Below are 14278 nucleotides of genomic sequence, written 5' to 3'. Positions count from 1 at the left end.
CCCCACACAGCTGCTTCCCTTCTGAGCCCCTGGGGACCCAGGTCCCCATCTGAGTCCACCTGGACTCCTCACCTGGAGCTCTGCCACAGTGCTATGTGGCAGAGCTCCTGGACCAGTGCCCTGGAGCTGCTGGCCCTCAGGTGCAGCCTGGGGTTGGAGTAACCGTGGTTACTATGGGATGAAAAAGTCTTGGGCCCTTCCAGGACGAAATGGGGCTTCTGGACCGTGGTTCTGCAACCTTCCTTTCTTATTGCAATGAGTGAGCCAACCCAACCTCTACTTTGCCCCCCAAACCTCTAATCCCTGACCTTTGTTTCAGCAGCGTGCAGGCAGCCTTCTGACAGCTGGACTGTACACTTCAAAGTCTGGGTCATGTTTCTGTGGGCTGCTGTCCCAGAAACAAGTCCAGTGCCTGGTACGCAGCTTCCAATCAATAAATATGCCAGTGGGGACCAGCATTTGGCACAGTAGTTAGAACGCTACTTGGACACCTGGCTCCCCTGTCAACCAGCTAGCTCCAATTCCTGATCCGCTTTTCATTCCGGCTTTCCCCTGATGCACACCCTGGGATGTAGCTGGTGATGGCTCCAGGACTTGGGTAACTGCCACCCATGTGGGTAGTGTGGCCTGAAGCCTGGCTTTGGATTGGCCCAGTCTTCCCTGGTACAGGCATGTGGAGAGTAAGCCAGTATGTGGAAGACCTCTCTGTTTCTGTCCCTGTCTTTCTCTGCATTTCAAATAACTGATATAAAAAAAATTTTTTAAAAATATATGTGAGTGGCTAGCGTTGTGCTGTAGTAGGTTAAGCCTCCGCCTGTGGTGTCAGGATCCCATTTGGGTGCCAGTTCAGGTCCTGGTTGCTCTACTTCTGATCCAGCTCCCTGCTGATGCACCCGGGAGAGCAGCAGAGGATGGCCCAAGTGCTTGAGATTCTGCCACCCAGAATGAAGTTCACTCGGATGAAGTCCCTGCCTTCTACCTGGCCCAGACTAGAGGACATAGAGATAGAAAATCTCTCTTTCATTCTGTAAGTGTGTATGTGTTTGTATGTATGTGTATATTTGTATAAATATACACATACAACTATCTTTAAGAAAAATACATATTTTAGTTTTTAAAAAGGATTTATTTTTTATTGGAAAGGCAGTTAGAGAGAAGGTGTAACAGAAATATCTTCCATCCACTGGTTCACTCCCCAAGTGACTGCAACAGCCAGAGCTGCGCCGATCCGAAGCCAGGAGCCTGGAGATTCTTCTGGGTCTCCCACTTGGGTGCAGGGTCCCAAGATTTTGGGCCATCCTCAACTACTTTCCCAGGCCACAAGCAGGGAGCTAGATGGGAAATGGAGCAGCTGGAATACAAACCAGCACTCATTTGGGATCCTGGTGAATGTGTTAAAGGTTTAGCCACTAGGCTATTGCACTGGGCCCATACGATACATCTTTTAAAAAATATAGATATGTGTGAGTGAATGAATACATGAACAAGTAAAGAGATGAGTGACAAGTTCAGCCGAGGAAGAAACAAGCCCAGAGGCTGAGTGGCTCACTGAGGTTCCACCCAGCAGTGGCGGAAGCCTGCAAGCTGATGCTCTTCCACGCTCTGCACACTGACGCCGTACAAGGGGACCTTTCCAGTCTTAGGTGAACATGGCAAAATCCTGGGGGCCAGCAAGGTGGCGTAGTAGGTTTAGCCTCCACCTGTAGTGCTGGCATCCTGTGTGGATACGAGCTTGAGTGCTGGCTGATCCACTTCAATCCAGCTCCCTGTTTATGGTCTAGGAAAGCAGCAGGAGGACAGCTGAAGTCCTTGGACCCCTGCACCCATGGAGGGAGATCTGGTTTCAGATCTGGCCGTTGGTGCTGTTCTGGGGATGGAAGCAACAGATGAATCTCCTCTCTATCTCCCTCTCAAATAAAAAAAAAGCTTTTTTTAAAAAATAGAACAAATCTTTACAAGAGAAAGCCCTTAGTCCACTTCTAGGGCAGTGCCGGAGGAGCGTGTGAACTGTGTGTGCCTCTGTGATGAAACGCTACACAGCCAGGAAGAAGAGGAGGCAGAGGTGTAAGCTCACGGCGTAAAATGGCAGCTGCAGTGGACGAGTGGATAGAAAAAAGCTGCAGAACAATGTGCATGGATGGAAACATCTTTCTTGTAGAGATTTATTTGTTTTTATTGGAAAGTTAGATATACAGAGAGAAAGATCTTCTGTCCGCTGATTCACTCCCCAAGTGACCACAACGGCTGGAACTGAGCCAATCTGAAGCCAGGAGCCAGGGGCTTCCTGTAGGTCTCCCACCTGGGTGCAGGGTCCCAAGGCTTTGGGCCATCCTTGACTGCTTTGCCAGGCCACAAGCAGGCAGCTGGATGGGAAGCGGGACTGCCAGGATTAGAACCAGTATCCATATGAGATCCTGGGTGTGCAAGGCAAGGACTTTAGCCACTAGGCTACCATGCTGGGGCTGGTACATCTTTTTAACATTTTTTGTCATGTGCCTGTTTCTTTTTAAAATGTTTAAAATTTATGTATGTATGTAAATATGTATTTGCTTATTTATTTATTTATTTATTTAATACCTGCTTCTTGATTCATAGAAAACTACCTCGGAGCATAAATGCTGCACAGTTCACACTGACCACCGGAGGAACTAACAAGGGAGGAGTTTTGGCCTTCCCCCCTTACGCTCTGCTGTTTTAAATGTTAGCCACTCGTGTGCATTTTTTTTGTATTTGACAAAAGGAAGCAGGAAGCAGGTGCTCAGTGAGTCCTGGGGACCTGACACCTCTGCAGGTCCCTCCTCACTAGGGCCCCCACCCACTGCCCGTTCATCCTGGAGGCAACTGCCCTGCTTTCCTTCCTCAGCACTTGCCAGTCTGCTTGAGTTACCAAGGAGTTAGAAGGCTGTGATGTCCCCCCTGAGCCACCTGCTGGGGGACAAGGTGGCAGCATAGTCAGGCACAGAGGCTGACCAAACAGGGCACCTGGCAGGGCCCTGGGAGACGATGACAAGAAGGGGTGTGGCAGTAGAGGCTGTCTCACGGAGGGGCAGCTTGAGGCCTGTGTCCTCCGTCCACTTCCCAGGCCAGCTCCTGGCCACGCCAAGGACTCTGTACGTTGGAGGCCTGGAAGTGTCCAAGACTCCTTCCGTTTTTGTCTCACCCCGGAGAGCTGCAGACTTTTCTAGGAGCAAGGGGCAACGTGTGATGCTAGGAAAAGTGGTGGTGGGCGGGAGGCAGAGCGGCAGGTGTGTGAATACCTTGTGGAAGTGTGGGGCTCTCCCAGGCACCAAGTGACCGTTATGACCCTGTGGTTCCAGTCAGGCTGCAGAGGAGGCAGGCTCATGGACCAGGGGTCTAGGGGGGTTGTAGCTTGGAAGGATGGAGTTTGGTGACCTGCAGCTGCTGCAAGGGGTGCTGAGGAGGTATGGCAGAGGGGGGTACTGAGTAGGGTTGTCTGGGCATGACAGAGCAGAAGAAAGAGGGGGAGGGGCAGATGGCACTGACCTTGGCAAGAAATGGCAAGAGTCTGACATTTGGCACTAGAGAGCTCTTGGCTCCTTACCTGTGTGACTCTGGGTGAGTTGCTTACTCTGAGTTTCTGTAGCTCGTGAGAACAATAAACCCAAGCACACAGGCTTAGGGTGAAGATTAAATGGGATAAAGCATGTGATGGCCTAGCACAGGGCCAGGTTCACGGAGAGTCAGCTGTCCGCAGAGACATTGGCTGTTGACCAACCCATGGGCTCTCCCAGCCCCAGCCCTGTGGCTTCCTCGTCCATTTTGGATGTGTGTAACACAGGGTTCTTGGTTGTGAGCTCTAGGAGTCATTTCAGGAGCATATAAGCAGAGGGATGACTTACTGAGAAGATGTTGGGGAAGCTGAAAGAAGGCCTGGGAAGGCTGCAGGACCAGTCTTGGATCAAGGGACTCTGGTGGCAGGCAGGATCACAGCCCTAAAACTGACCCTGGGACGACTCAGGCCTCCTCTATTGTATGTGGCACCACAGCATTCACAGAGTTGAGCTCGTCCTACCTGCCACCCCTCATCCCCCAGCTTCTTGTCCACGGTCTGGCTGGGGACATCTGATTGGTTTAGAGAGTGTGTACCTACACCTTGTGCTTAGGATGGAGCTGGAATTAAGCATTTGGCCATTTTGACTTTTAGAGTCTTGCTTTCTGCCTCATGGTGGGAGGGCAGGTGTGTGTTGGGGGCTGGACATACAAAAACACTTGACAAATGTCTACATGAGAAACGAAAATAAGCAGACAGTGGCCCTTGTTCTTGAGATGTTCATGTGTAGGGATCAGTTATGTGGGAAATCGTGGTAGGAAGTGATTGGGGGCAACAGCTGAAGTGAGGGGTGGAGACATGGTGTCACAGCCCCCTTGCACCTGGGGGATAGTCTAAGGTGCCCTTGGGTGTTCCAGGCCACCTGGGTGGCATGACTGGCATGGATCTGGAAGGCTCACAAGGGCTGTGTCACTGAACACACTGGATAGGGAGTATGTCACATGGGGCCTGACTCAGACACATGAAAATTTGGGTGAGGCCCCTGGGGTGATGCACCTTCTCAGATAGGAATGGCAAAGCTGCTCCTCTCCAAGAAGGCTGCTGGCTGGCCTTTGCGTGTACAGTCCTGCCTTCCACCTGCTCTGGGTGTCTTTGAATTACCTTTGCCTTCTTGGGGCCTCAGCTTGCCTTCTGGAGGGGAGTGTAGAATTTTCCCAGATCGGAGGCTGGCACTTGGCTGAGTGATTAAGGGACCACTTGGACACCAGTGTTCCACATCACAGTGCAGTGGCTTGAGCCTGGCTCTGTTTCTGATCCAGCTTCCTGCTGATCACCTGTGCACTCTGGGAGCAAGCAAGTGATGGCTCAAGTTCCTGCCTGCCCCCCTGTGGGAGACCAAAATGGAGTTCTTGGCTCCTGGCTTCAGCCTGGCTAAGCCCTGGATGTTGGAGCCATTTGGGGCATAAATCAGCAGATACAAGACTATCCATCTCTGTCGTTCCAACAAAACGAAGATCAATACATAAAAATGAGGATTTCCTAAGACGAGGTGCTGAGATGGACCAAGGTGGAGGAGGGTGTTGTATCCTGGAGACCAGACCCTGCTCTGTTCTCCTCCGTAGCCTCTGCTGCCTGTCACGGTCAATGTGCTGTCACCACTGTCTCAGCTATGTCCCCATTCCCAGGACCCCAGCGTCTCGGAGTCCACTCTGCCTCCTTCTTGTTCTGCGTTACGTGTTCTCTGAGAATGGAGGGAGGACAGCATATACACACAACCCCTTCACACACACACACACACACACACACACACACACACTCAGATACACACACAACCCCTTCACACACACACACAACCCTTTCACACACAGACAACCCCTTCACACACACATACAACCCCCTTCACACACGCATACTCACCCACATACACTCATTCACACTCACTCACTCACCCTTACATACACTCACTCGTACTCACACACTCATTCTTGCACTCTCACAAACACACTCACAGACCTTCTAGATCCTTAGAGCACCACAACCAGAAATCCAGTAAGCCGTCTGTGGAGTCACCCCCGCAGGTGGAGGCGGGGTGAGGTGCTCCCTCCTGTCAGTCTCACAGGACGCCCAGGCTGGCCCCCCTCTTCCTATCTGAGGTGGCTTCAAATGCAGCGCCTTCCTGGCACCTCTCACAGTCCCTGGGGTCCCAGGCACAGGCGGTACTGCCCGCTTACCACCCAGCTAAACCTCAGCGGCAGAAATGAGTGCTACAGAGCCAGGTGCAGGGCCTCTCGTTGGGGGGGGGGGGGTTGTCTATTGTGAGACCTGAGGCAGGGCTGAGGGGTGAAGGAGGACAGGTTTGGAGGGCTGAGATGCTGGAGGGACAGGTGGGGTGTGAGAGGGCATTGGGCTTAAGAAGGGAAGGGGCGGGGGCTGAGGTGTCCCCTGGGCTGTGTGGACTCTGATGGAACACATCAGAGAAGCAGGTGACCAGCGTACTGAGAGCCGAGTGCTTGAGGCATGGTCTTGTCAGGGTGGTGGGTGCACTTGGGTACACCTGTCTCACTCGGTCATGGTCCCTGGTGGGGGAGCTGCGCAGAGGGCAGTCGGAGCCACAGGACATGGTGAGGGGACATGGTGAGCAGCCTCTGGGTGGCCAAGCCCAAGGCCTCCCTCAGTATGGGGGTGAGTCAGGGGTCATATCTCACGTCTCTGTGTCCCTGTGGAGTCTGGAATGTTCCCTCGGGTCTTCCTTCTCTCTGGCCAGCTCTGCTTCTCACCTCTGACTGGTTTGTCTCCACAAACCCCCTTTCTACTCTTGCCAGGAGAGTGTTACTGGCTTGCAAATGCAGCCTCAAGGAAATACTGACACATTAACTGTTCCAACCCTGCAATTTTGCATCCAGGGAAACTGAGGCCAGGGGGAGACACAAGCAGCTCAGTCAGCTCTCCTGATTGGAGGACCTCACAGCTTACCTGTGCTTCACCTGCCTTCCCAGCAGGCAATGGGGACAGCAAGAGAGAATTAGCTGCACAACTGACCAAGGCCGTGGGAGACACAGGGGACTCCCTGTCCCCCAGCCTGGACTTCCAGCTCTGCCAAGGCGACCAGGTAGGGTGGGGCTCCTGCCTCCCTCTGCTCATGGTAGGAGGGGTGGGGAATGTGTGAGGGGGCTTCGGAGCTGAGGGTGGGGTGGGAGTAGAGAAGAGGCTAGGACTAGATGCTAGTCTAGCTATAGGGAGAGATAAAGTCCTTGTGGGGGAACACACGCGGACAAGGGAAGGGGAATCCATTTGAGCGACAGATGTGGGGTTGGATGAAACCAAACAAGCAATGGAACCGCAGAGTCCTGGCCATGGGCTGTGGGTCATGACTCTCCTGGCCCCTACCTTCCAGGTCCCCTCAGCCTGCAGGCCACTTGCAGATACAGCGGATGCTCATGGCTGTCTGTGTTCCTTGCCACTGGGATCGGCCAGGTCTGCCCTGCTCGCCTGCCCCAACAGCCTAGACGTATACATGTGCACGCTGCAGCCAGCACCCCGGGACACACTCTCACAGGAACTCAGAGAGGAGCCCTTAAGCATGAGTAAGCCCAGGACCCGGAGCTGCTCTGCCCCTTGGTGGTGGCTGGAGGTGGGGGGCACTGTTAAGTTTTGGCATGGGAAGGGGAGGAGCAGAGTGTCACAGGGAATTGCCGAGTCTCACACACCTGTTACTGTCACAGTTTGCTCTGGGATTGTGGCCTGAAGTGCAAGGGGTTTTCAGGATGGCGAGACCTGCACAGAGCAAGTGGGCCATGGCATGGGAGCTGGTGCAGGTCCAGCCAAAGCCTCCGGGTTGGCAATGGCCTTTTGTTTGGCAGAACTTCTTGCAATAATGGGAATATTCTATCCTTGTGCTGCCTGGACATCATTTAAACATTTGGATTTTTTTCCCAATTAATTTAAATTTTGTTATGCTTATTTTATTTAAAAGGCACAAAGAGGGACAGGCAGAAATTTTCCATCTGCTACTTTGTTCTCCAAATGCCTGCAACAGCTGAAGCTGGGCCATGCAGAAGCTGGGAACCCGGGAAGACCCAGTTTGGGTCTTCCAAGCACTTACAGCATCCCCTGCTGCCTCCCAAGGTGGGCATTAGCAGGAATCAGAAGCAGAGTCAGGACTGGGACCCAGACACTGGCATCTTTTAGGTACTTTAAATGTGGCTAATGAGGTAGGGGTCTGGCCCTATAGTTGAGATGTGAGTACCCCTTAGGTGCCTGGAACCAGTGTCTGGCTTGAGTACTAATTCCACATCTGATCCAGTTCTCTGCTAATGCAGACCCTGGGAAGCCAGCAGCTAGTGGTTCAACTACTTGGGCCACTGCCACTCAGCTTAGGGATCTCAGTCGATTTCCTGGCTCCTAGTTTCAGCCTGGACCAGCTCTGGCTCTTGTGAACATAAAAAGAGTAAACCAAGGGATGGAAGAACTGTCTTTCTCTCTCTGCCTTTCTAATGAAAATTATTTTAATGAGACTGGGAACTGATGTTCCTTTTTTTTTTGTTTTAATGTATGCCAATTCAGCCACATGCTCAGCCCCTGTCATTTTGGACACAGCTGGCCAGATGTCATCCCCCTGCGATCACCTATGGTCCAGGACACTTGTATCTGTGTCTCCAGCTGCAACCTCTTCCTCAGACTCCAAGCCAATCTGCCCGGTTGCCCACTTGGCCTTCCTGCTTGGAGACCTGCCTTTGCTCCCTGGGCACTACCCAAGTGTTGGGAGTACCCTTCACTTGCAAGTGCAATTGCAGAGCAGAAACAACTGGGCAGACAGGCATGTGCGATGGCCAGGCTGCCTAGCAGACTGAAACCCAAGCTGGACAGCACTGATGGAGGACAGTCTCTACCCCCCATCTATGGGGTTCTGACCTTCTCCTCTTTCCTGCTCAGAGCACCAGGCATGGGGGCCACAGGCCAGTTCCACGGATGACAGGAAGCTCACAGCCAAGTACCCATCACGCAGCGACGAGACGGGAAGCTGGCTGGGAAAAGCTGGCTTGGGCCCCACTTGTCTGTCCTTTCCTCCTCTTTACAGCCCTTCTCCAATCCCCTGGCTGAAGAGGAAGTGCCCTAGCCCCGTTTCCACCCCTGTCACCAAGCAGCTCCCATTCTGTCTCCCCCAGTTCTACCCTGGGCACCCACTGCTCCTGCCCCCACCTTGCCTACTCCCCTGTGGGGCTCAGCCTTCTGTCCATGGCCGCTACCTCTTCATGGTGCCTCAAGACACCAGCTATCATCCCATGCCAGTGCCTAGCTTGCTGATGATGGCCAATGAACCTGGGCACCACAGCGCACAGCAGGGAACCCTGTCTCCTTGCCTGGGAGTTTTTCAAACCTCTGGTCGAGCTCGACCCTCCAGGTCCCCCAATCCAGGCTCCAGAGCAAATGTGCTGACCTACTGCCCAAGGTTGGAGCATGCTGGTGTGACTTCTCTGGCCAAGCGGCTCCCTCTGAGCTCCCGGGCAGGCACTGCAGCCCTGCCTTACCCGCTGAAGAAAGAGAATGGCAAGATCTTGTACCAGTGCAACGTGTGCAACAAGAGCTTTGGGCAGCTCTCCAACCTCAAGGTACCTGCTCCCCAGACCCTGTGACCCCCACAGCATCCTTCAGTGCCCATTGCCACCCCACCACCCTGTTTCTAACATCAAGGATCTTGGCATGAGAAAACACTAGTGGGAAGCAACCTTGGGCTACTATGGGGGAAGAGACCTAGGACAAGAGGACTACCAAAGTCCTCTCCACTCTGTAGGCCTGCCTAGCATGTCATCTCATGCCTTTATTTATTTTAAGGATTTACTTTTATAAAATAAAGATTTATTATTTTTTTTCTGGTAAGTCAGATATACAGGGAGGAGGAGAGGCAGAAAGGAAGATCTTCCATCCGATGATTCACTCCCCAAGTGATCGCAATGGCAGGTTCTGCGCTGATCCAAAGCCAGGAGCCCGGAACCTCCTCCGGTCTCCCACGCGGGTGCAGGGTCCCAATGCATTGGACTGTCCTCCACTGCTTTCCCAGGCCACAAGCAGGGAGCTGGATGGGAAGCGGGACCGCCAGGATTAGAACCGGCGTCCATATGGGATCCTGGCGTGTTCAAGGCAAGGACTTCAGCCACTAGGCCACTGTATTGGGCCCAGGGATTTACCTAGTTATTTACTTATTTATTTATTTGAAAAGCAAAGAGAGAATCTTCCATTGACTGGTTCACTCCACAAATTGCTACAACTGAGACAGAGCCAGAACGAAGCCAGGAGCCAAGAACTCCTAGTCTCCCACATGGGTGGCAGGGACCCAGGCTTTGAGCCATTATCTGTTGTGTCCTAGATGCATTCGTAGGGATCTGGGTTAGAAATGAAGTAGCTGGGACTTGAGCTAGCACTCTGATGTGGGATGTGGGCATCCCGAGTGGTGGTTTGACCTGAGACACCCCCATGCCTGCACCAAGTGATTGCCTCATTTAAATCCAGAATGCAGAAACTGAGGCTCCTGAAGGCAGGGTTTGTCCAAGTTCATATTGATGCAATGGTGTACAGTTAGGCTTTGATTTCAGTTCTTTACCCTCTAGTGCAGAGCTCTCGCCTGGGCAACCATCCCTTCTGGATTCCCAGTTGGCCTCATTATTATCCTAAAGACCAGATGGGCGATGGGCAGATTTTGGTGAGTCTAGACCCAACAGACCTAACAAGCAGCCTTTTTTCAAGTGGGATCCCCACAGTCAGCACCAGTGCTGTTGGGTGTCATTGTCCCGATTGCCCAGCAGGGGCCGCCAGAAGGCCCACTGCTGTATGTTAGCCAAAAAGGGGAAGCTGTGCAAGCAGGCACCTGCTGAGGCTGAGGGAAAGCAGTGGCTGTTGGGGAGCTGCTTGACTGGATTCTCTAAGTCAGGTGTACTCTCTCTCTTCTTAAAATTTATTATTTTTTTTTAGAAAGGCAGATTTAGCTTTGCACAGTGGCAGTATCGTAGCCAGTGAGGTTTATCCAAGGCGTGATTGCTAATTGAAAACTTTTCCCAATGCCCCGCCGTGACAACTTGAAATATAGTTGGCATTGGCTAAAAAAAAAAAAAAGACAGATTTACAGAGAGAAGAAGGATAGAAATATTCTCCATCCACTTGTTCACTCTGCAAATGTCTGCAACAGTCAGAGCTGAGCAGTGACCGCAATAGCCGGAACTGCACTGATCCAAAGCCAGGAGCCAGGAGCTTCTTTCAGGTATCCCATGCAGATGCAGGGTCCCAAAGGCTTGGGCCATCCTCGACTGCTTTCCCAGGCCACAAGCAGGGAGCTGGATGGGAAGTGGAGCTGCCGGGATTAGAACCGGCGCCCATATGGGATCCCGGGGCTTTCAAGGCGAGGACTTTAGCCGCTAGGCCACGCCACCGGGCCCAAGAACTTTTATTTATGTGTTTGAAATGTATCGCAACATACACATATGCACACATTCACACATATCCTCCATCTGTTGGTTCACTCTCCAAATTCTGATAAGAGCTGGGGCTGGACCAGGCCAAAGGCAGGGACCAAGATCCCCCTGGATCTCTCACATGGGTGGAAGGAACTCAAGCACTTGGGTCATCACATGCTGCCCATCAGGTGCATGAGCAGGGTGGATATGGAATATGGATATGCCAGCATCCCAGGAGTCAGCTTACCTCCATGCACCACCGCATCCACCCTGGGTGCTGTTCTTAAACTCTGCTGAGTTTCAAACCACCTGCTGAGCTAGTGAGACCCAGCCCTGGCAACTTGGATTCAGCAGGTCAGGAGTGGGGCCTGGCCATCTGCATTTCTGAATGTCCCAAAGTGAGCTGATGCTGCCAGCCACAGGTCACTCTGAGTAGCCCTACTCCAGGGTGTAGTTGAGGCACCCCTTCCCTGGCTATCTCCCCCTGCAGGGCATAGAAGGAGGAGGGGCAGCCTGGGGGAGGTAATGAAGCAAGTTAATTGAGAGGCTAGGATGTCCTCCGGGGGTCCTGTACTCTGGGCAGCTGGCCACTTTTCTCCCACACTTGGTGCAGGTTCACCTGAGGGTGCACAGCGGGGAACGTCCATTCCAGTGTGTCCTGTGCCTCAAGAGCTTCACCCAGCTCGCCCACCTGCAGAAGCACCACCTGGTGCACACAGGAGAGCGGCCCCACCAGTGTCCGGTGAGATACTACTCCCCCCTCACCTGTAACCTTGGTCCCCGGAGGGATGCACCTGTGGCCTCCCCTCCCCAGCCCCATGGAGCAAGGGGAGACAGAAAAGGTGGGGGCTGGGCAGCTCAAGTTGGAGGCGGTGGGGGCTATGAAAGTGGCCTCTAAGTCTGGAAGCGGATCTGAGGTTGTCCCCAGCACCTGGAGGAGGACCTGCACATGTGCAGGGAGAACAAACACTTTGGTAGGGGATCCTGGAGGAGGCATACCTCCCAGAATTGGGGGAGTTAAGGCCTTACTGTGTGCAAGTACTCCAGCACGAAAGTGTGCGATCAGTGTCACCAGCTCCCTCCTTCCTGGGGCCTGGCCACATCCCCTGGGAGGTAAGAAGAAAAGCGGTGGTCTCCACTAAAGCTGCAGTTCACTCCCAATGGCTCTTACGTGGTCATCTCATCCCAAAGTCATCCAAGGGCCTGAGAGACGAGGTGTTAATCTTCTTGGGTTAGTAGGGAGACAAGAAGTTACATAATACACGGTCATGGTCACCCAGGGAGTAAAGGAAAGACCCTGACCTGGGTCTGCCTGGCTGTGATGCCCCAGATGGAGGGCCCCTGGCAGAAATCACTGTGGAAAGTCTCCTGGCCTGCACTGATGGGGAGCTGGGGTGGTGGGGGTGTGCTTCCACAATGGGGAGCGGGGCAGAGATCCCCAGCCAGCCCTGCTGATGCCACTGCCCATTCCCTGGCAGATGTGCTACAAACGCTTCAGCAGCTCCAGCAACCTCAAGGCCCACCTGCGCCTGCACATGGGGGTTCTGCCTTCCCAGTGCAGCATCCGGCCCGGTCCCTGCAGCCAACACAGTCGCCTGAAGCTGCCCCGGCCACTGCGTGTCCCACGGGCCCATACCCCCCTGACACGGGCCTCCATGGCCTGCCGGCCCAGGGGTACCATGGAACTTTAGATCTGGTGCCCATGTCATCGGAAAAGCAGACGGGCTGGTATGTGGTCAGGATGTCCTCTGCATCTCCAAGAAGGCAAGGGCAGTCAATGTGAGCCCTGGGACCAGGACAGCCTTGGAACGGGGTGGCGGGGATGGGGAGCAAGAGATTAAAAGGTTTTCTCAAAGGCTTAGTGGGTTTCCTGCGCTTCAACACTGGGCATTGGAGGAGCCAAGTGTATTCCTAAACTCTAATAACCTGCTTGGGGTGTGAGGTGGCACCTTGCAACATCCTGCAGAGGCTTGAGCAGCTGGTGGGTGAGCCAGGACGGAGGGTCTGGTCCCATCTAGGTCACAGACAGCGAGCAGAACCCAAACCCTGCCTAAGGGAGGTGGCTCAGGCCCCTACCGCATGCCGGGGCAGCCCAACCGAGGGAGCTCCACTTCATCCCCTGCTTCTGTGTGACCCAGACCAGCGCATCTCTCTCCTTCCTGTCTCTAACACTTAGCTGGGTGTGGCTCTGTTCTCTGCCACCCACTCACAGCTCCTAGGCAGCCACCATGCCCCGAGGTCAGGCAGGGGAAGCCAGGAAGAACATACAAGATGTCGGCGTCATTCATGACCCGGAAACATGACGCTCCCTCCGTGTCAAGAGCATCGCTTCAGAGGGCCTGGGTGGGGCAGAGTCTGGGGGTCATCTTCCCTGAAGTCTCAGGGGGTCCCCTCTAACACGCGTGGGTCAGACAATGCCGCGTCAAGGGGAAGCTAGAGGCCTAGATTATAAGCACAATAAATGACACTTATTCAATAAGGGCGTGTTCAGACACAGGGTGCTCCCGCGCAGGGGGTGGCGACCCAGCGACTTCCAGCAGGTGGCAGCTCCTGCCCCGCCCACCTTTCCTCCACGCCCTCCACGCGGAGCGAGACTGAAAGTGAGGCGCATTCTGCAGCTCTGGGCTACGGCGGGGTCGGCTTTGCTCCGCTCCTCTCCCCTAGTATCCATGGTCCAGGGTCCAAGTGCAGGCCCTGCACGTTTTTGGAGCCTCGCAGGACACCAGACCCTCCGATCAGGTCCCGCCCCGATCGGGGAGGCCCCGCCCCCGAGCCCAGGGCCCCGCCCCCAAACCCTGGATCCCGCCCCGAGCCCTGGGCTCCGCTCCCAATCCCTGGGGCCGCCCACTGCTGGGGAGGGGAACCCCTGACCGAGCCCCGCCCCCAAGCCCTGGGCCCCGCCTTTTAGCCCCGCCCCCGAATCCGGGCCCCGCCCTCAAACCCAGGCCCCGCCCCCGAGCCCTGGGCTCCGCTCCCAATCCCTGGGGCCGCCCACTGCTGGGGAGGGGAGACCCTCGGCTGAGCCCCGCTCCCAAGTCCTGGACCCCGCCTTTGAGCCACCCCCAAGTCCTGGCCCCGCCTCTGAGTCCTGGGCCCCGCCCACAGCTCCGCCCCGAGCCTGGGGCCCCGCCCACGAGCCCCGGGCCCCACCCAGAGCCTTGGACCCCGCCCCTGAGTCTGGGCCCCGCCCCCGAGCCCAGGATCCCGCCCCTTACTCTAGGGCCCGCCCCCCAGCCCTGGGTCCCGCCCTCGAGCCCTGGGCCGCGCCCTGAACCCTTTGCCCCACCCCTGAGTCTAGGCCTCGCCCCGGGCCCCGCCCCTG

The 14278-nt window shown here is 54.8% G+C and overlaps 1 protein-coding gene and 1 non-coding gene across 2 annotated transcripts; both read left to right on the top strand.

Moving 5' to 3' along the window:
* Positions 1–6548: 6548 nt before the first annotated feature.
* Positions 6549–13294, top strand: ZNF683 (zinc finger protein 683; the record flags this gene model as incomplete). Its single annotated transcript, XM_036494551.2, is given in 6 exon segments — positions 6549–6620; positions 6906–7095; positions 8444–9120; positions 11570–11698; positions 12435–12618; positions 12621–13294. Coding segments are annotated over 6 exon segments (1371 nt in total), but the record flags the coding sequence as incomplete, so codon positions are not given.
* LOC118758631 (U4 spliceosomal RNA) lies at positions 10490–10627 on the top strand. The gene has a single exon (XR_004995737.1). It is a non-coding gene; the product is annotated as a U4 spliceosomal RNA (small nuclear RNA).
* Positions 13295–14278: the final 984 nt, after the last annotated feature.

Source organism: Ochotona princeps, chromosome 2 (genome assembly GCF_030435755.1).
Source record: "Ochotona princeps isolate mOchPri1 chromosome 2, mOchPri1.hap1, whole genome shotgun sequence".
Classification (NCBI taxonomy): domain Eukaryota; kingdom Metazoa; phylum Chordata; class Mammalia; order Lagomorpha; family Ochotonidae; genus Ochotona; species Ochotona princeps.
This window is presented reverse-complemented; position numbering and strand designations above follow the sequence as displayed.